General features: G+C 39.4%; 1 protein-coding gene across 1 annotated transcript in view; it reads left to right on the top strand.

The window, feature by feature from the left end:
- The first annotated feature begins 5,966 nt into the window (after positions 1–5,966).
- LOC102850229 (60S ribosomal protein L12-like) overlaps positions 5,967–22,605 on the top strand; it is a 61,230-nt gene continuing 44,591 nt past the window's right edge. Inside the window, exon 1 of the mRNA XM_006882122.1 lies at positions 5,967–6,041. Within this exon, the coding sequence (XP_006882184.1) occupies positions 5,967–6,041 (75 nt within the window). The remainder of the gene's footprint in view (positions 6,042–22,605) is intronic.

The following is a 22,605-nucleotide window of genomic DNA, read 5'->3' as shown; positions in this document are numbered from 1 at the left end:
CACAGAGTTAAAAAGAACAATAATCAAGTATTTTCTTGGATATCAGGAGATATACTGCACTGGGAAAGTCTATAGTCAGGGACTTCTCCAAATTATTAAGGAACAATTGTATCAGTTTAAGGACTAAGGTGCTCCTGATTTGGGCCACGGAATTTTTTTATCACTTGTTATGCATTTAAGACCTGGACAATGAATAAGGATGACAGAAGAATTAATGCCTTTGAGCTATGGTGTTGGAGAAGAGTATTGAATATACCATGGACTCATAGCAATCCTTTGTACAAAAGGTCTGAACCATGCTCTATCTATTCTTGCCAACTTTATTGTTTCTGACAAACCTACCTTCAGTACCTCAGTCACTGAAAAATCCATCTCTTCAAGGGTGCTCCTCCAGTGTGCCATCCCTCCTCCACCCTTACAAGCATGATGTCTCCCTCCAAGGACTGGTTCCTCCTTGCAACATGTCCAAAAGTGTGTCAGATGAAGCTTCAGAATCCTTTCCTTCAAGGAACAGCCTGGCTTTACCCTCTCTAGAGTGAACTTGTTTGTTCTCCTGGCAGTCCATGGTATATTCAATACTCTTCTCCAGCACCACAGTTCAAAGGCATCAATTCTCTTTCCATCCTTCCCAGTCATTGTCCAGATTTCTGATGCATAGCAAGTAATTGCAAAGACCATGGCCTTTATCAGGAACACGTTAGTCTCCAGACTGACATTGTTGTTCTTCAGTGCTCTGGAGAGGTCCCTGACAGCAGACTTTTCCCAATGTAAATTGTCTTTTAATTTTCTGGCAGCTGGTACCAACAGAGTTGATGTGGAGGCAAGTAAACTGAAACTGTTAACAATCTCAATCTCTTCACCATCTATCACAATGCTGCTAAATGGACCAGAGGTTAAGAATCTTTGTTTTGTTGATGTTAAGTACGCAGCAACAATACCTTATATAAAGTCCTAGGGGATACCAGTCGACTTATGTATATTTACATTATGACCTTATAAATGTTGCTAGGATTAGAGTTACCCTATAATAAAAAATGTGGAAACAATCAACTTGAATTCACTATTACTCACTTGAGATATTAGTCCTATACATTGTTCATCAACATGATCAGATCTTCTGGGCAAGGATTTCTTCTGCTGGAAAGGGAGAGTGAGTAAGATCATCGTGCACAGTTGTGTACAAATTTAGGCACATTTTAGGAAAATCTGTACAATTTCAGAAACAGAGAAGGGTAGAGAGTATTATGTGAGGAAGAAAATAAGATGATCTAGAAGAGAGGTATAAAGTAGGGGAAATATGAAATATTGTTGTTGTTGTTTTTATGGATTGTAGTTGAAGCTTCTTGCCACTAGGCCACCACAGCTCCATGAAATAATATTACTAGAATTTAAATAATCAACAAGTTGACCAGTTATATCCAAACATCATGGAGGTCTGGTCCTGTAGAGCCCAGGAAGTTGCATTGCTAATTCAAAGACATTACTCTCTGGCAACCCAAATTCTTCAGCAACTCCAAGGGAGAAACATGAGAAATGGCCTTTGATGCAATTTATAGCCTCCAAGAACCTATAAACTGTCAACTATGAGTTGGTTCCAAGTCAACAATAATGAGTGAGTGATGCCTTAATGCTGGACTGAAAATGTAAATGTGCATTGAAAAAGATGTGAATGACTTATCAAAGAAGGTAAAGATGTTCAAAATTATGAATGCATGCACATCTCAAACTTTGTCCATAGAGTGAATGAATGGTAGTTGACACAATACCACCTAACAAGAAGTATTTCTTTATGATCAGTAGCTGTTTCATGACTCCAGTTGTTCGGGAAGGAGAAATCCAAGTGTCAAATGCTCTGACGCCCGTGGTCCAGTAAATTCCAGCAAAAGGTTGCAACAAACAAATCTTTTTGAATATTGAGAAGCAGCTTTCTGTTTTCTGACAGCCCTGTGTCAAGAGATAATTCATAGCTTATTTACCTTACGCTATGAGACAGTTACAGATGTATCACACCTCTTCTCAATTGCTTAGTTATAAGTTTTTATTACCTTCCCTAGCAGCTGGGACAATATCTCACTATTTGAGATAGAGAGATATGTTGGTGGTTAAATGGCTTAATATACAATCTGTCACTTCTTGTGCTTCATTAAACCTTAGCACGTTTATGAGGGGTAAGTAGTAAAAGCCCTTAACTTATTTGACAAGCTTATTAGAGTTGAGGAAAGATCAATTTCAGAGAACTTCAGATTTTCTTTCTAATTTATATGTATAACAGAGTAAAGCTGATAAAAATGGAGCCAATAAGGGAAGCAAGTTATGCTCATAAACATATAGCACATTAACTCATTGCTTTCAGTTTTGACTCAAAGCAAACTTATGTGTTTCAAAGAAGACCTGCTCCCTCTCATTTTCTTGGCCCTTGTACCACAATGGTTAAGCACTTTAGTACAAACCAAAACACTGGCATTTTAAACTCATCCAGTCTGGGTAAAGATCTGATGATATGTTTCTGGAAAGCTTACTGCCAAGGAAACCCTATGAGGCAGTTATACAGTGTCACATGTAATAGTTAACTGAAAATTGATTCCATGCCATCAAACATTTATGAAAGTAGATCACCATGTTTTTCTTCCATAGCACCACTGAGTGGATTCAGTCCTCTATTAGTTCAGCAAAGGGGGCAAAAAAGAGTAACTCATTGTCATTGATTCAGAATCAACTCATAGCTGACCTTCCAGCAAATTTTCCGAGGCTGTAAATTGCACAGAAGGAGAAGGCCCATCTTTCCCGTGTGGAATGTCTGGTAGATTTGAACTATGTCCCTTATAGTTGAAGGGGAGCTGCTTACCCATTAGGCTACCAGAGCTCCCTCTTAGACTAGAAATCTAGTGAAAATCATGTGTTCCTCTCAGGGACATACGTAAACACACAAATATTATATACACTCATATAAAGAATGTAAAGTTAGAGTGAGGAAACCATTGAGATTTTACCTTAGAAGTAGTCACAGGCTCCAAATTTCTCAATTCCCAGCTATGTCATTTGTTAACTGTGTGACATGGAGGAGGATACCGGTGAAATTTATGTGTTATCAAGTCAGAACCAACTCGTGGCTGAGCCTCCAGCAGGTTTTTAGAGGCAATCAGACTTAGGAGAAAATACTGCCCAGTTTTTCTCTCCATAGAGCAGCTAATGGATTCAAATTGAAGATATTTCAGTTATCAGCATAACCTCTTACCTACTAGACCACCAAAGCTGAAGATCTGTGTATCTCAAATTCTTTCTCTACAAAATAGTACTTAACTCTCAATATTGCTGTGAGGATTATAATCACCAAATATATCTTTAGAAAATTAATGGCATTTAAAAAGTAGTAAAAAATTTTACATGGGAATAAACATTTTTACACCAGGGTGCTCTGATGGCATGGTAGTAAGCTTCATTGTAATCGTGAAGGCAAGTGGTTCAAAACCACCAGAGGCTCAGTGGAAGAAAGATAGGCAATCTCTTCCCATATGATTAACTCCAATTCTAAAATCCTGGATAGTCAACTATGGGTTGGTTCCAACTCAACAGTAAACAACAATATAAAAAAAATGGGTTTAAGTATAAAAGTAGGTCTTCAAATAATTTTATTATTGTCCTGTGTCTATTGAATTGGAGAAGCACATGTTTATTTGCAGTACCTTCAGAGTTACATTGGTATTTCTTTGTGGTGGGAAGAATGGGCACAAGAGAGAGAACTGAGCTTGCTAACACAGTGAGAAATTAGAGAATCCTGAACTGTTTGTTCACAGGATCATCAGCACTTAATTATAAACTCTGTCCACTAGATTGAGGTTTTACATGTGCACAGGTAAGATTTATGAGATTTCCATTATTATCAATATTAGCCATAATTTGTCTTTCAATATTTAGTGAAACATAGGCATTCTTCTGCAAACCCTATAGCTACATCAAGATGTTTTTGTCCGAAAAGAGCAAGAGAACATTACATGGTTTAAAATCATGGAAAAAATGTACATTGGGGCTGTAGTCTCTCTCCATACTTATTCAATCTGTATGCTAAGCAAATCATTCTAAAACTTGGACTCTATGAAAAAAGCAGGTGGCATTTGAATTAGAAGATGATTTGTCAACAATCTATGTAACACAGAAAACACAACTTTGCTGAAAGGTTGAAGGACTTGAAGCGTTTACTGCAGAAAATCAGACTGCAGCCTTCAATATGCATTACATCTCAAAATCAAGAAAAGAAAAATTTTCACCACTGGACAACAGGCAGCTTAAGATAGATGGAGAAAAGATTAAAACTGTCAACAACATCTTTTTTGGATTCACAATCAACATCCTTGATACTAGCATGTGGGAGACCAAAAGACACATTGCACTGTGCAAGTTTGCAGTTAGGGACCTCTCCATATTACTGAGGAGTAATGATGTCTGTTTGAGGACTAATGTGCACCTGATTTAGGCCATGGTTTTTTCAACTACTTGCTATGCATCTGAGAGCTGGACGTAAGGATGACTGAAGAACTGATGCCTTTAAATTGTGGTGTTGGAGAGAGGAGTGGTGACTATCCCATTGACTGTCAAAAGAATAATAGCTGTGTGTTGGCAGGTGTGCAGAGTGTTCCCTGGAGGTAAAGATGACAAGACTCCATCTAACATATTTGGGGTATGTTGTTAGGAGATGCTTTCCTTAGAGTGAGACATCATGCTTGAAAAAGTGGAGAACTGGCGAAAGAGAGGAAGACCCTCAACAAGAGAGAGTGACACAATGACAATAGCAATGAGCTTGAACATGTCAGATAGGGTGAGGACGGCACAGGGAAGGACACAATTCAGATCTGTTGTTCATAAGGTCACTATGAGTTTTATTAGACTCAATGGCATCTAACAACAACTCTAGCCTCTCCATTCCTAGAAAACACTGATGGTGTAAAGTCAAAAGAAAACAGAATTTCCCCTTTGTCTTGTGTTCTTTATAACCCAGACTTCCTCATAAATAAATTAATTCATCTGCAATAGCTTTCCCAGTGAAATAAAAATATAGAAACATTACTGTGTGAGTACTTCTTTCCTGTTTTCTTTTGCCAAAATATAAATTTTGGTGATTAATACAAAAATTACTGAAATAGTGAAATGAGACCACATTATACTGGTAAAAATATTTCTCTACCATTAGCAAAACTCATGATAAACCCAAAACAAATCCACTGCCCTCGACTCAACTTCACTTGATAGTAATTTTAAATCTGCTCTCAACCAGTACATCACAGAGTGTCAAATTAAAGAAAGTTGAAGAAATGATAGTCTCTCAATAGGTCTATGATGGGTCTAAACTAAGCTACTTGGAACATGAAGGAAAACTACAAAACCACTAATCATACACAATACTTCCTGCACGATTTGTAGCAGTTATGGAGTCTCTGCTGGATCTCCTTATGTTGCTATCGTTTTTCACCCAGTGTGTGGTCAGAGCATCACTTGAAGTATAAAATTCTTCACTATGTTAATTGTAGAGCATGTGACATGGATAACAATGACAAGGGAAAAAAGGATCATAGGAGCATTGCAAAACACCAGTTGACAGGACAATGTTGATTAGCAAAGAATAGATCTTGAGAGTAAACAGTTCATTTCTATTGTTATAGAAGATGATCTGTTTTGTTTTGTTTTTATAAAAGTGGATTTAAATTGAGGAGTCCAGCTCCAGGCCAAAATTTTCTGTGCAGTCTTTCATGCATGACCATAGGCCATTACGAGGCTTTATGTGGCAAATCTGGGAGGAAGCCGCCCTCTGGACATTACAGGCAGTGCAGTTTTCTGAAAGGAGGCAGGGACAGCACGCTCATGTGCCTATCAGGAGGCCAGCTCAGCTACCTTCACTCAACGTCTCCTTCCTTATAGTGCCTCAAATGACATACTTTCCAGACATTACAGCTAAAGCTTTTTCATATGGGGCCATGGACCACGCAGATCAGCACCTTCCCTCTCCTAGTCATGCCTTTCTCACCCACCACTCTCATTCTAAAAGGCCGGTAAGAGACCTTGACCCTGACACAAATCTCCCCTCCTTAACTGTATCCTTGAGTCCAGAGCCATTCCTCTGGGGAAAATGGAACACTAGGGAAATGATACTTGTTTTTGTCCCTTATTTGTTCTGTTAAAAGAAGCGAATAGAAAAATCACTCTCCTTTCAGCTTATTATTCTAACTGGTCATCTTGACACCTAATTATTTGATTTTAAAAAGTAGCATGATTTTTATTCATCTACTTTTGAAAATCCATGTTTTATCTATAAAATCATGCTTTAATCTCTTACTCATTTCTATTTCCTACTTATTTTTTTTTAAGGACTAGATTATTTTAGGGAACTCTGGTGGCCTAGTGGAAAGAAGGTGAGCTGTAATCCCAAAGGCATGTGGTTCAAGGCTACCAGCTACTCCAAGGGAAAAGGATGGACAATCTCCTTCTATGTTATTAATTGACTCTGAAAACCTGCTGGAGGGTCAGCTATGGGTCAGTTCTGACTATACAGTACACAACAACAGATTATTTTATGACATACAACCTTCAACACTTCTTCAAATGCCCCTGGTCTCAACAGCCTCCTCAACACATCATATGTTTCATTCTGAAGTCTTCTCAGTCCCCTTTCAGGAGCCAGCAAGTCACTTGCCCTGGGAAAGCCAAACTTGGACCTCTGGATGCCTTTGTTTGCATAAACAGATAAACCTATTTATTTTGGCTTTCCATTCTGTTTTAACATCTAGATAAAACACTGTAGACACAGCAGGAGTGGCATCCACTTTCAAAATAACATGCCTCCAGAAAACTTTGTGAATTTTATAAATGTCAATAGTTGTAGAGAGGCTTCAGGCCTTTTTTTTATAGAGTCACTATGAGTCGTGTTCGACTTGAAGGCAATCAACAACCACCACAAAAAAGTATTACCTACCCAATGATACTCCATGCCTTGGGTGCAAGAAAGTGAAAAGCCAAGATAACCAGCCTTGCACAGTGAAAACCCACTCAGTGGGGGAATGGAGTGGAGCCCAACTCACAGCGACCCTCCAGCAGTTTCCAAGGCTGTTAAACCCTAACAGAAGATGACGGCTAATATTTCACCCATTTGAATCTATTTGTAGATTCAAAAACTACTCGTTTTCATCCCCAGCCGGCAAGTGAGGAACCAAGAGGACATCTCCTTAGATAGGGTTTTATAATGGTCTTTATTATATATGGGTAAGCCTCTGGACTAGGGAAGTTATATACTTTTATTAATGCTTCAAGGACTAGCATGCATATTAATTGTGGAGCGTGGTGGATGTATAAAAAATGGTGATAACATATCTTAAATGCCTCATGAAGTTAAGAATAAGTGAGTCACTTCCTGTGCTTGCATCTTGGGCCAAAACTGGTTAGGATTGGTTTCAGTGGGTACTGGGTAGGTGCTGGGCTGAGATTTCATGAGTAGTTTGTAAAAGAAAATCTGCAACTGAAAGATAATTTACAACAGGTCAGGGCACATGCCCTTAAAGGCCAGTGTCTTTTATAAGAATATTTGAAATCTTGAGTTTCAATAAAAGGAATATGCATTCCATAATGTAAAGGCATTCACTTTCACAGAGTGTTGAAAAGCAAAACACCAACAGAAATCTGGGAAAATTGATTACCTTCCCACCTCCCACAGACTTTTAAAATCGTAGTCTGTAGCCACTGGCAAAGCATCAGCACCACACCTGTGTGCAGTGACCTCCATACCAGGTACCACCATATGGAAGCCAATGTGGGCACACAATTTTATTGCATTATCTATACAACTGTCTCCTTTCCCCTTACCTATGTTGTCTTGGGCTTCATCTTCCAAATTGGCACATTAGTGCAATTTTCTTGCCTCTGGCTCTCTTTTCTACTGACAAAGACAATTCTATTTTTCTTGCCTTTTGAGATGGGAAATCGGATCTAATCTTTTAATCATACTGAATAGAATTGCTACTATTTGGGATTAAAGATGATGAATTTCTGCATTTTTCCTAAAGTCAGCAGAAATATTATGAGTGACATAAACAATTTGATAGGAACGAGGGGAGGTGGAAATGAAGTCATTAATGTCTTTTCCTTACCAGCAGAGCACAACATCTATTTATAAACAATGTTAGGAGTTAAGAAGTATACCACTGGCTTAGTAAATTTTAAGCTTTTTCTTTCCTAAGAAGAAGAAGATGGCCAAGGGGTCAGGAGAAGGTGATGTCCCAGATCAGGATAATTGCTGGGGGTAGAATGAGCACAGAGCAAGCAGAGATAGAGGGTCTGATTCTTGACAGCAGTAGACACATTTTTAACAAAAAGTTAATAAATCCAGTTTACTGAGTCTGCAAGACTTCAGGGTCATAAACCGGGAGTTGGTTTGCTTGTTTGTTTATTTCTGTTTGCCTCTGGTTTCTTTCCTGAGAAAAGATTATATTGGAATTTATAATCTACTTTATTCCTCCTGTTTTGCTTCTTGAGAGAGAGGTAAGAGATTAGGTACATGATTATTTACTCCTTACCCTACTTCTTCTTACACACATGTACACACCACCCCCAAAATTCTACCAAAACATTTTTGCTTGAGGCACTTCTGATGCATGAGAACCCTGTGTATTTCAGAATAGAACTGCCTTCCCTGGGGTTTTTATTGTTATGACCTTGTGGAAGCAGGTCACCCGATCTTTCTTGCAAGACACCTTTGGGTGGTTCCAAACCACCAACCTCTCCAGTAGTATTGCAGTACTTAACTATTAGTAGCATCCAAGTCTCCCTGTCATGACAGAAAAAAAAACAAAGAAAAAAGATGTTGCTTTGCCATCAGATCTATTCAGATTCATAGTGATCCTTTCCTTACAGAATCCTAACAGATCCTTTCCTTTATTATTGCAACCCAACAAATGCCCTTGTCAGAATGTCTCAAATAGTTTATGCAAAGTGAAATAATTAAATATATGTTGGCCATTAAGTATCCTTTCAAAGTTAATATAAACTTTAATGACTCTTCTAGGAAAGGCCTCTTAGATTTTCAGGTCCGCTATTGTTCTTTATTGATCAAAAAGGCTGTGCCTCTCTGAATGAGAAATGTGTTCCATCTTCCTTCCCCCTGTCTCCCTCTTCCTAGCATGATTTGACTGCTCAGCTCAGCTACTGCCTGTGACAGAATCAGAGGCACCAGCTGCCACTGTGAGCAATTAGGGTCCCTAGCAGCCGCTCGGCATAGAGGAGGAGGCAATCAGTTGACACAGGATGCGGCAATCAAGTAAATGTGCTTTTCTAATTCTGTGTGGAATGTTTAGCACAAAAGATTATTTCATGGTTCCAGATTGACTAACAAAACTACAATCATATAAATAGGATATGAAACTGCACAGTGTTTACCCACCAATTACATTGCCATCCAGTCAAATTCCTTCATGGTGATCAGAGTAGAACTGCCCTATATGGTTTTCAAGGCTGCAAATTTTTGTGGAAGCAGGTTGCCACACCTTATTTCAAGGAGTGGCTTGTGGGTTCAAACCACAGATCTTCCTAAGCAGCCAAAACTTAGGCAACCAATAATAAATAGAAAACTAATGACTAAGGATGACAGAGGAGAGTTGGTGCCTTTGAGCTGTAGTGCTGGAGAAGAGTATTGAATATACCATGGCCTGCTAGGAGAACAAAGAAGTTCATCCTAGAGAGGGTGAAGCCATGCTGCTACTTGGAGGCAATGATTCTGAAACCTCATCTGACATACTGTGGATCAGGCCGGATCAGTCTTTGGAGAGGGGCATCATGCTTGGGAGGGTGGAGGGACAGTGCAGGAGAGGAAGACCCTTGATGAGATGGATTGATTCAGTCACTGGGGTAATGGGGATAGGCGTGCAGGAGACAATTAGATTGGCAAGGTATCAATAGAGCAAGGTTTAGGTCTGTTGTACATAGAGTTACTATGAGTCGCGGGCGGGAGAAGATGGACAGTCTCCTCTTGTGAAACTTATAACTTCAGGGTCAGCTATGTGTTAGTTCCAACTCAACAGCAATGAGTTTGAGTTCTGGACCTTTGACACTTCCCCAAGAAAAAGTAAAACTTATGTTCTTTCCTATACTATTTTAAAAGAAAGAGGTTTTTCTCTAAGTCTATCAGAAAAAACACAACAATCTTTCTTACAAAAAACCTAAGCCCTTTGTTGAGGCTAGCCTGTCAATCTCACATCTACAATCTACACTTGACATTTACTGCACTTTAAGCCTTGAAATTTTTACTTCTTTTCAGTCATGACCCAAAATGGGTGTCAAGCTATCTTCAGAATCATAGCAAGAACAGGTCAGGTATTCCAGGGCATAACTGCCAGACCCCAGGCCTGAATGTCAAGGCAAAGAAAAAGCTATAGAAACTCACACAGCACACTCCAGTTTCTAACCCCTTCTTCTCTTACAGTCTCCAAGATCAGATTCTCTGCCTCCTATATTCTACTTGTGGTTGTTGTTGTTGTTGTTGTGTTTTGTACTGTTAAATCAGAACCGATCCACAGTTGACCCTCTGGTGGGTTTTCAGAGGCAGTTAATCACACAGGAGGAGACTGCCCATCCTTCTCCCTTGGAGCATTTGGTTGATTCGAACAGCCTATCTTTGGGATTGCAGTGCAGCTTCTTGCCACTGGACCACCAGTGCTTTCTGTATACTAGTATATAATAAAATTTCTGTGTTTTCCACTCTAACTTATATCCAAAATGCATGTTTCTGGTGTCAGGCAGCAGAACTGTGTTTTTTCTGATAACAGCCTTAACCACCATGACACCAGGACTCTTTCAATTCCATTCTCCATCAACTAATTCCCCTCGAGTTAGAACTAACTCATAGCTGACCCTCCAGAGGGCATTCCAGGTCCTGGGAGAAGGACATCATGCTTTGAAGGGTAGAGGGACAGTGTAGGACAGGAAGACTCCAGATAAAGTGGATTGATACAGTGACTGGGCCAATGGGGGGTAGGTGTGTCAGAGACAATGAGACTGACTCAGGACAGAGCAGGCTTCAGAGCTGCTGTCTATAAGGTCCATATGAGTTGCTGGCAACTTGACAGCACTTAACAACATACCACATGGGAGGCGCCTGTCCATCTTCCTTCCACAGTGTGCCTGGTGGATTTAAACTGCCAGAGAAATGTCACCTTTGCATTAGCAGCGTAACTCCCTATAGGAGCCAGCAAATATGTATCCCATGCCAAAACTTCTACCAAGACACAATCCTTGTAAACAAATATCTCCTATTAAGTTTCTTGGCCTTTTCACACGGTCCTATAAAAGTCAAACTAAATCTTCCTCCCAACTCCCTGCAAAATGTGTTTCCAATTCTGTGGTCCCCTATAACTTTGCGAATTCCACTGCCATTAAAGCTGTAAAAATCACTGCCCTCTTTGTTATTGTTGTCAGTTTTGTTGAGTCAATTCTCATCCTTGGTGATCTTGATCCCTTAGAGGGTAAAACTTCTCTATAGGAACTTTCAGGCTGTGACCTTTTGCTCTGCCTGCTTCCTGAAGTGCCTCTGGGCGGTGTAACCTTTGCAGCTTTCAGCTCATAGTTGAGCACTTAATCGTTTACATCACCCAGTGACTCCAATATAGATTTAAATGTTCTACTTCCCTCTTTTTACATTGCTACTCACTAACGCATTGCCACTGGGTCAAAACTGACTCAAAGCTGGCCTTTGTGTTACTGAAGCTGGAAATTGCATGAAGAGGCTTTGGTGGGTGGAAGGAAATGGGAAAGATGGGAAGGACATGAAAAGACAGGGCATAGAAACATGGGCATAGTTCAATGGTGATTAATTTTATAAAACATGATGCATAGTAATGATTGTATGAAACACAATGCGAATGAAGAATAGTATGAAACACAATATATGAACTTTATAAGCAAACCAATACAAAATAAAGTTTAAAAAGTACCTATTGTGTTTAATGTTGTGTACTGTCAGAACCAACTCATACCTGACCCTCCAGTGGGTTTTCAGAGGCAGTTAATTACACAGCAGGAGACTGACCATCCTTTTCTGAGGAGCAGCTAGATTCTCAAGCACCTGTAGAACAACAACAGCAGCAAATACAAACCAGGAGATAACTAATTACTCTTCCTCAGAGACACTAACCGATTCAAACCAGCAGAGAAGTGTGACTTTTGGGTCAGCAACACAGCTCCTTTGGGACTATACCACTAAATTTCCCAATGTTGCTTTTGTTGTTGCTGTGTATATCGTCAAGTCAGAACCAACCCTACCCGTAGCTAACCCTCAAGTGGATTTTCAGAGGCAGTTAATTGCCAGCAAGAGATTGTCTATTTTTCTCCCACATAGCAGCTGGTGGATTCAAACTGTGTACCTTTGTCTTTGCAGTGCAATTCTTTGCCACCAAGCCACCAGAATTCCCTACATTATTGTTAGTGCTGTTAGTCTTTTCCATTCTCCATAATTTCCTACCAGAACAATGGATTCTAACATTTATCCTTTCTCCCAGTTGCTGTCAAATACAATATATCCATCCCATGGCATTAGAACTATGGGGTGGGGTTGTTGTTGTTGTTCTTTTATGATCTTAACAACAATTATCCTATTCATCTGTTTAGAAGTTATTTATAGGTCCTCATGGTCTGACTACTATTAAGCCATTCTCAATGGAATCTTTTCTGCCTGACATGAAATCTCCTGATGAAAGTCTGTGTGATCATATAAATCTAAACTGAAATTTATTCTTTTAATTTCATCTTTCCAAGATGTCCTTGTCCAAGCATAATTTACAACTCTTTTCTCTACATGCTAGGAGTATTTCATCAAAGATTTTAAAGACTTGAAGAAATGTGTATGGCTACTATAATTTAGTCTTCTTTGTTCAACTTTCTCATCAACTTCCATTATTGCCATGACAACCTTTACTAGAGAATTGTGCTGCTAACCCAAGGATCCAACTCTCTCAAAACTCAAATTCACTAGCAACTCCACATACAAAAGAAAGTTGAGCAATCCCTTCCCTTGCTGTTTATGCTCTTGAAAACTCACTAAAATGTTTTATGAATTGGTTCAGATTTGCCAGCAATGAGTTAACTATTTTTACATTTCTTAGTATTCTACGTCAACAGTTAATGTATATATGTCCATCTCCCTTTATGGGTATGTAACTTCTTCAGGGAAAGGGCAAAATTCTTGTTGTTGTTGTTGTTTTCAGGTACCATCAAGTTGTAGGCAACTCATAGCAACCCTATGAACAAAAGAGCTGAACACTTGTATAACTTTCAGCATTTCTCCAGGTTCATAGGGTTTCCGGAGGCAAGCTATTTCGGAAGTGGATCCCCCTTCTGCTTCCAATTTTATCTGAGGAGTTCCACCAAACACTGTCTACCACGGGTAACTATTATCGCATTTGACACATTAGTGTCACAGTGTCTAGCATCATAGCAACCTCGAGTTACCTCAAGTTACAGCAAATGGGTATGTTTTTATATTCAACATTTGCCACAAGTGTTTCATCACAGAGGGTTATTTATGAGTAAGTCTTATTACATGATATTTCTTTCCAAGGACCAGCCTCTGTGAGATGAACTTTGGCCATCTTTGCCTCCAAGGAACATTTTGGTAGGAAGACCCTCAATGAGATGGATTGACACAGTGACTGAAGCAATAGGCTCATGCGTCTCAGAGATGATGAGGATAGCACAGCATAAGATTGAGATCTGTTGCTCATAGGGCCGCTGTGAGTCATACTCTACATCACTTAACAAAAGCTAGAATAAGTTCTAATGCAAAGGAATTAAAATTAAGCAACTTGACTTTTTGGATTTACATCTATCTCATTTATTTTTGGATAATTTCTACTGATTATATGATCATGTATCTTACTACTCACTCTTGCAAAACATACTCCAGTCTTTCCAGCTCAAGTGAGAAACAATTTAGATGTGAAGAATACTAAGGATGAATATTAACTTAATTAATCTTGTAATTCTGCCTCTTATTTAAAGTATGGACTAAAAAATAGCTTTATCACAGTGATTTTCTGTTGTGGTCACACTACCCCCTCACCCCATTTGATGAACTGCAGTCAAAACCTCCTGGTTAAAATACAACCTATATCTGTTTCTTCCTTTCTTTTACAGGTTTATTTCAATATTTCAGGAAAAATATACACTTTTTTTTTTTTGGTCAGGACCAAAGCATTCAAAGAAAATAAAAATATTAGCAGTACAGACTTCAGGCATGGTGACAACCTCCAAAATCAACTATTCAAGTGATTACTAGAGGTAGAAGCAATGTTGTCACGTCAGAACAGACTCATGGCTGACCCTTCAGTGGCTTTTCAAAAGCTGTAAATACCACCAGAGGAGAATGTCCAGCTTTATCCCTGGAGTAGCTGGTCAGTTTGCCTTTGGTTTGGGAGTTTAAGTCCTTACCCACTAGGCCATTGGAGGAGACAGCCAAAAATCACAAAGCTGGGCTCTTTGACGTGGTGATTAGTGTACTTTAGAGAGTCTCTCTTTGGGGTTTTTACCCTCCCTAACAACTTCTTTAGGTCTATTTGTCCTTTGCATCATCTTCTAGATTAACAGAACTTTGCATATCATCTTTAGCCTTTAACTGTTGTTTCACTATTGTGAAATGTTGTTATCTGAGGTGTTAAGCAGCATTAAGAACTATTTAGAAGCCTGTGCAGCATTTTCATCAGGCTGATTTCCTACAGAAATGCTATTAGCCTAGCATTTCTGAACTCAGGATTATTTACAACAGCTGTTTGGAGGAAAATCCCGAAGAAATACTTCATACTTTACTGATTATGTTTTGTGAACAAATGTCAGTTTTCATAATGTATTGCTTACATGCTAAGGGGATGAAAACAAATTAAAAATGCCTTGAGTTATTTTAATCCACCAATGCAAATATTGCTGGCTTATGATAAGAAATTGAGCTGCCAATCCAAAGGCACATGATTCAAGTTTACCAACTAGGCGATCTCCTTCCTTTGTTTTACTACTTCTGAAACTCCATGAAGGGTCAGTCATGAGTCAGCTCGAACTTGATGGTACATAACAACAACAACACATAAATATTAAGTAATTCTGGTGAAATAATCCATAGGGGGTTGTGCTACTAACTCAAAAGTTGAGCGGATTTGGTGGTTTAAATCCACCTGTGGTTCCGTGGGAAAAAGATGAGCAATCACCTCCTTTATGATTTACAGCCTTGGAAATTCATTAGAGAATCAGTTGTGAATTAATTTTGACTAGAGGACAGTAAGTGAACACATTAAATATGTAACAACAATCTGAAGATAATAAGAATTATTTAACAGCTATTTATTTACTATCATTAGAATATTAATGCAGTGACTTCTTTTATTGTTGTTGTTATTATTAGATGCTGTTGAGTCGAGTATGACTCATAGTAACCCTATAAACAAAAGATCTGAATCCTGTTCTATCCTACACCATCTTCACACTTCCTACCACACAAAAGCCCATTGCAGAAGTCACCACCTCAGTCCACCTGGTTGAAGATCTTCCTTTCCTTCGTTTACCCTCCACTCTTCCCAGCATCATGTCCTTCTCCAAGGAATACATCCTCCTAGTAACATGACCAAAATATGTGAGGCAAAGCCTCATCATTCTTGCTTCCAAAGAGCACTCTTGCTGTACCTTCTCCGAGACATATTTGTTCATTCTCTTGGCCATCCATGGGATATTCAGTACTCTTCTCATACACCACAGCCAGCTCAAAGGTGTCCATTCTTTTCCTGTCATCTTTATTCATTGTCAAGCTGTCAGATGCATAGCAAGTAATCCGAAAAACTAGGCCTGAATCATACACATCTTAGTCCTCAAACTGGTATCATTACTCCTCAATAATTTGGAGAGGTCCTTAACTGAAGACTTTCCCAGAGCAATGTGTCTTCTTATTCCCTGACTGCTGGTACCAAGGGTGTTAACTGTGGATCTAAGCAACATGAAGCTCTTTATAATTTTAATCTCCACTCTATCCATCAGGACACTGCCTATAAGTCCAATAGTAAGAATTTTTGTTTTCCTGAAAATGAGATGCAATCCATACCAAAGTCTACATTCCTTGATCTTCTGCAACAAGTGCTTCCAGTCTCCTCACTTTTAGCACTCAGAGTTGTGTCATCTGCATAACACATATTATTGATGAGTCTCCCTCTAATCCTGATGCCACACTTCTCCTCACAGAGTCCAGCTTCACAGATAACTTGCTCAGTATAGAAATTGAATAGGTATGGAAAAAGAACAAACCCTGGCACACACCAGGTAGTGCTTCCCTGCTCTGTTTGCACAGCAGCCTCCTGATCCAGGTATAGGTTCCACAGGTGCTCTGGAATTCCCATATTTTTCAACATCAGCCACTGCTTGTTATGGTCCATACAGTCATATACCTTTGCATAGTCAATAAAGCACAAATAGATATTCTTCTGGTATTCCTTACTTTCACCCAGGATCCATCTGACATTATCTGTGATGTCCCTGGTGCCTTGGCCTCTTCTAAATCCTACTTTAACTTCTGGAAGTTCCTTATCTATGTACTTTTTCAGCCATCTTTTTCTTCCCTTTATAGATTACCTAAAATTGCTATACCTTTAAAAAGAATGAATTAAAAATGTCTCTATTAATTATCGTGGCCAAATTACTTTATTTCATATTTTACATTTCCATTATAAGTATAGTTGTTCTTGGGTGCCATAGAGTCAGAAATGACCCATAGCTGAACCTCCAGCAAGTTTTCAAAAGTGGTTAATCACACAGGGGAAGATTATCCATCTTTCTCCCATAGAACTGCTGGTGGATTTAAACCACATGCCTTCTAAATTGCAGCACATCTTCTTACCACTAGATCACCAGTGCTCCCTATAAATATAGTAGAATGGTTTAAAATGCTTATAATACCCTTTATATATCTTTGATACACTTTAAGTTCCAAAAATATATTTTACCTCCCACTGCTCTGGTGGCCTAGTGGTAAGAAGCTGTGCTGTCATCCCAAAGGCACACAGTTTGAATCTAACAGCTGCTTCATAGTAGAAGGATGAGTAATCTCTTTCCACAAAATTTACTTTCTCTAAAACCCCACTGGAGGGTCAGCTATGGGTTGGTTCTGACTCTAAGGCACACAATAATTCCTCCTACAATTAATGTGCATAGGAAATCACGTGGAATAAATTGATTCTTAGAATTAAAATTTGTCAGTGTCAGTACAATCACTAAATCATGTGTGTGTGTAGGAGTGTAAAATGGTGCAACCTTTGTAGAAAGCGGCGTGGCACTTTCTCAAAAAGTTGCAAATAGAGATACCATTTGACCCAGCAACTCCATTACTGGGAATATACCCCAAAGAGACCATAACTGACATCCAGGCAGATATATGCACACCCATGTTTACTGCGGCTCTGTTCACAATAGCAAGGAGTTGGAAACAAACTAAGTGCCCATCAACAAATGACTGGACAGAGAAGCTGTGGTATGTTTACATAATGGAATAGTATGCTGTATGGAAAAACAAGGAACTCATGCAATATTATTCAAATTGGGTGACCCTGGAGGACATTATGCTGAGTGAAGTATCTCAGTCACAAAAGGACAAATACTGCATGGTGCCACTGTTGTAGAATGGGACTGACATCAGGGTTGGGGTAAGACTGAGAAAAACTGGATAAATTATGTATACTGTATTGAAACAGATGAGGGGAAAGAACCGATTAAAAGCAATATATGATTGGGTATTATGATTATCACAAGAGTCCAGAATGAAGGCTGCATAGTGTAATCGGGACAGGGGGTGGGGATGGGGGACGGAGGGGTTGTATACCAATGAAGGAATTTTTCTTTTTTCTTTTCAAAGAGAAGAGCAAACTGGAGGGGAGTGGTAGGCAGGGAGAAAAGTGCAACAATGAATGAATGGAAATCCAAAATCTCTATAAATGTTCATTAAAATTAATAAAATTTTCAAAAAAATTGCTTCATTAAACATGTATCAAAAAATAAGGTAAGCACTTAAACTTTATATAAAAATAACCTTCAGGCAAAATAAAATGTACATACCTGTTAAAGGAGTAGTTGTAACCCAGGAATGATCGAGTCTGACTTCTATGCCCTTCAGAAAGCGGAATTGTCACCATCAAGAACATTCATAGCAGCAAATAGATAGCTGTTTGGTCAGATACACCACTCCCTAGGCTCTTACATGATTTTCCATCAATGGTTGGGCTCAATATTCACTGTTACCCTACAGTCCTTACTCACAGTTGTGGTACTGAAGTTGGAGTTTATTAGGGAAGTAAGGTGGAGAGTGGAAGAGGCAAAGTTCAGGTTTCAACCCAGAAGTCCCAACATATAATTCTTCAATTAGTCCAGGTTCCAGTTTCAGTTCAGAACCCAGCTTTTTCTTCCATCATCTGGTAAGAACAGCCACACCTTTAACTGTGGCCTTTTTCCTAGGGCATCTCTGGTTACACTTTGCCACTGTTCCTCCACAGCAATGCCACAGTCTTTCCACACCGTTCCTCCACAGCAATGCCACAGTCTTTCCACCACCATCACCGTTGACTTGCCACCACAGTGTCGCTCTCACCAAGGTCTCTATCTGGTCTCATTCTTACCAGCATCTTTACCCAAGCTTCCTCAAGTCTTGATGCTTAATGTGACAAGCACTCTGTGTTATCCCAGTCCCACAGCTGTTGATCATTTACAGAACCATGTGTCTGCAGTTAAGGTCACTGCATGCCGGAGGGAGCTAATCTAATGGCTAGAAAAGTCAACTTTTTAAAAAAAAAAATTCAACTTTTATTTTTACACAGTTAATTTTTACTCCTGGGGTTTATTTTAAAATTATGTATTGTTGCCCATTTGCTACAGGGTAGAAATGTCCAGTGAAGTCTTCTTGGCTATAATCTTTAAAAAGCAGATAATCGGGCCTTTCTTCCATGACATACACAAGCAGAGTCCACCTGGAAACTCTTAGGTTAGTAGTCAAGTGCAAATAATTTGTGGCACCTGCTGTTGCTTTGTGCCTTCGAGTTGAAACCACATCACAGCTGACCCTTCAGTAGGTTTTCAGAGGCTTAAATCTGATGGGAGATTACTCCATTTTCTCCAGAGAAGCAGCTTGCAGATTCAAACCATGTGCCTGCAGGTTGGCAGTATAGCTCCTTACCACTAGGCCACCAGAGCTCCTAAAATACACATATTATTTTAGGAATTACAAAATACAGCACTACTTTCTTATTAGAAACTTTATTACCTGATAAAACTAGAGTTTGAATCTCTATAACTCTATTTTGGGGCAAGATATAGCACCTCTCACTCAAGTTTCTTAAACATAAATTGTGCACAAGAGATTCCAAAGAACTTAAAAGTATACAACACTTTGTATTAGTTTTCTAGTGCTTGTTGGCATCTAGTTCTTGTTGGTATGTACTGTCGAGTCAAATACGACTCATAGTAACTGCGAAAAATAGATCTGAATACTGTCTTACCCGTAGCATCTCTGACACACAGCAGCTCATTGCTGCAGCAACTCTGTAAATCCATCTCTTTGAATATTTTCCTCTCTTTCACTTACTCTCCACCTTTCCAAGCAGAATGTCCCTTTCCAAAGAATAGCCTCTCCTAACAATATCCCCAAAGAAAGTGAGATGAAGTTTTGTCACCTTTGACTTCAAGGATCATTCTGTCTACACTTTGCTCAAGACATTTGTTTGTTATTTGTTTGCCATTTGTTTGCTATTTGTTTGAATCATCATTACAGAAGTCTCTTGGTAGTACAGTTTATGTACTCATCTGCTCATCAGGAAGTTTTAAATTCAAACCTTCCTCAGAAGAAAACTCTACCTATTTGAGAAAATCGGCTATTGGAACCCTACTGGGCACTCATTCTGACAGGATGGAGGAAGGCATCACCATTTATTAGCAACATTAAATGGTTTCTTTAATTTCCCATCAAATTGTTGTTGTTGTTGTCATTGTTGTTATGTTCCATCAAGTCAACTACAACTTATACCAACCATGAGCAACAGATTTGAACTCTGACCCTCCACCTTTCCCAGCATGATATCTTTCCCAAGGACTGTTGTTGTTATGTGCTACTGAGTCGCTTGAGACTCATAGTGACCCTATGTACAACATCCCTAAACTCTGCTCTGTCCTGTGCCAATCGCACCGTCTCCAACACACCCATTCCGATTACCCCAGTCACTGAATCAATCCACCTCATAGAGGGTCTTCCCCTCCTGCGCTGTCCCTCTACTCTACCCAGCATGATGTCCCTCTCCAAAGACCTGTCCCTCCTTGCAACTTGTCCAACGTATGTTAGACGGAGCCTTAGAATCCTTGCCTCCAAGGAGCAGCCCGGTTTGCCCTATCTAAAACCATGACCAAATTATACAATTAAGTTATATTGCTTCTAAGGATCACGGTTGTTGCATTTCTTACAAAGCAGAATTGTTTGTTCTTTTGGTAGTTCATGGCATATTCAGTACTCTTCTCTAACATCACCATTCAGATGTGCTGATTCTTCTGTCATGCTTAATGATTGTACGACTTTCAGATGCATATGAAGTAATTGAAAATACCACAGCTTTCATCAGGTGCACCTTCGTCTTTAAACTGACATTGTTATTCTTCAGCACTTTGAAGAGATATTTGTCAGCACATTTCTTCAATGTAATACCTCTTTTGATTACTGATTATTATTATTATCATAGCACAAATGATAAAGCTCCATTTCATATACTTCAGGCATATTGCTAGAAGAGGTTATTCCTTTGAGAGGGATTATGCATGGAAAGGTGGAAAGTCAGCAAGAGAGGAAGACCTTCAAACAGATTAATTGACACAGGGATTGCTGCATCAGGCTCTACTGTGTTAGGAAGTATGAGAATAATACAGGATAGAACAGAGTTCAGATCTGTAGTTCATAGAGTCACTATGGATTGTATTCAGCTTGATGGCACCTAGAACAACAACTACAGTTCCTGTTGATCGTAGATCCAATCATTGAAATTAAATCATTTGCAACTTCAATCTTTTCTCCATCTATTATTATGTTGCCTGTTGGTCTAGTGGTAAACTTTGCATGAAAGTATTATCAGTAACACTGTTTCGCTAGTTCGTGAATATCACATCAACCCTACATTTTGCTCATTCCCCTGCTTATTGACCCCTCTTACAGAAAGAAGAATAAGAGGAGATACTTCATAAACTTTCTCATTTCTAGTAAAAGATAACAAAAGATAGCAGATCCTCTTTATTGACTTTAACTGAACTCAGAAAAGAAAACCCAGAAAATTAGCCCATGGCAGTTCTAAATTTCCTAGTAACAATGATCCAGGAAATATTAAAAGAAGATGGAAAGAATATACTGAGTCACTGTTTCGAAAATAATTGGCAGACACAGAAGAATTTCATGAAACCACATATGAGCAAGAGCCTATGGTGATGAAGGAAGAAGTCCAGGCCGCTTTGAAGGAAATAGCAAAAAATAAGGCCCCGGGAATAGATGGTATACCAGTTGACATATTTCAGCTAACAGATGCTGCCCTGGATGGGCTTACCAAGTTGTGCCAAGAAATCTGGAGAACAGGCACTTGGCCAACTGACTGGAAGAAATCTATATTTGTTCCCATTCCAAAGAAAGGTGACCCAACAGAGTGTGGAAACTATAGAACAATCTCATTGATTTCACCTGCAAGCAAGATTCTACTGAAGATTATCCAAAAATGACTGGAACAGCACATCAGCAGAGAACTGCCAGAAGTCCAGGCTGGGGTCATGGTACTACAGATATTGTAGCTGATGTTAGACAGATCTTAGCTAAAAGCAAGGAATATCAGAGGAATGTCTATCTGTGTTGCATTGTTTATGCAAAGATGTTTGACTGTGTGGATCATAACAAACTGTGGCTGACTCTGAGAAGAATGGAAATCTCAGAACACTTGATCCTGCTTATGTGAAACCTATACTTGGACCAAAAGGCAGTCGTCAGAACAGAGCAAGAAAACACTGTGTGGTTGAAAATTGGGAAGGGCATACGCCAGGGATGTGTCCTGTCTCCACACCTTTTCAACCTGTATGCAGAACAGATTATCTGGGAGGCTGGCCTCTGTGAGGAAAAGTGTGGTGTCAGGATTGGTGGACGATTTATCAACAATCTGCGTTATGCGGAGGACACAACCCTGCTTGTTGAAACTGAGGAGGACCGGAAGCCCTTGCTGCAGAGGGTCAAGGACTGTACCCTCCAATATGGATTGAGGCTCAATGTCCAGAAGACAAAGATTTTCACCACTGGATCAACTGGCAAAATCCCAATAGATGGTGAAGAGTTTGAGATTGTTTACAACTTCAGTTTGCTTGACTCCACAGTCAACACTCTTGACACCAGTAGTCAGGAAAATAAAAGACGTATTACAATGGGAAGGTCTGCTGCTAGGTACCTCTCCAAAGTACTGAAGAGCAATGGTGTCTCTCTGGAGACTAAGGTGCGCCTGATACATGCCGTGGTCTTTGCTATCACTTGTTACGCATCAGAGAGTTGGACAGTGACTA

This window comes from Elephantulus edwardii, unplaced genomic scaffold, assembly GCF_000299155.1.
Source record: "Elephantulus edwardii isolate Elephantulus edwardi_28Jun2011 unplaced genomic scaffold, EleEdw1.0 scaffold00017, whole genome shotgun sequence".
In the NCBI taxonomy this organism is placed as follows: Eukaryota; Metazoa; Chordata; class Mammalia; order Macroscelidea; family Macroscelididae; genus Elephantulus; species Elephantulus edwardii.
Note: the sequence above shows the minus strand (reverse complement) of the source record. Positions and strands in the feature narration are given on the sequence as shown.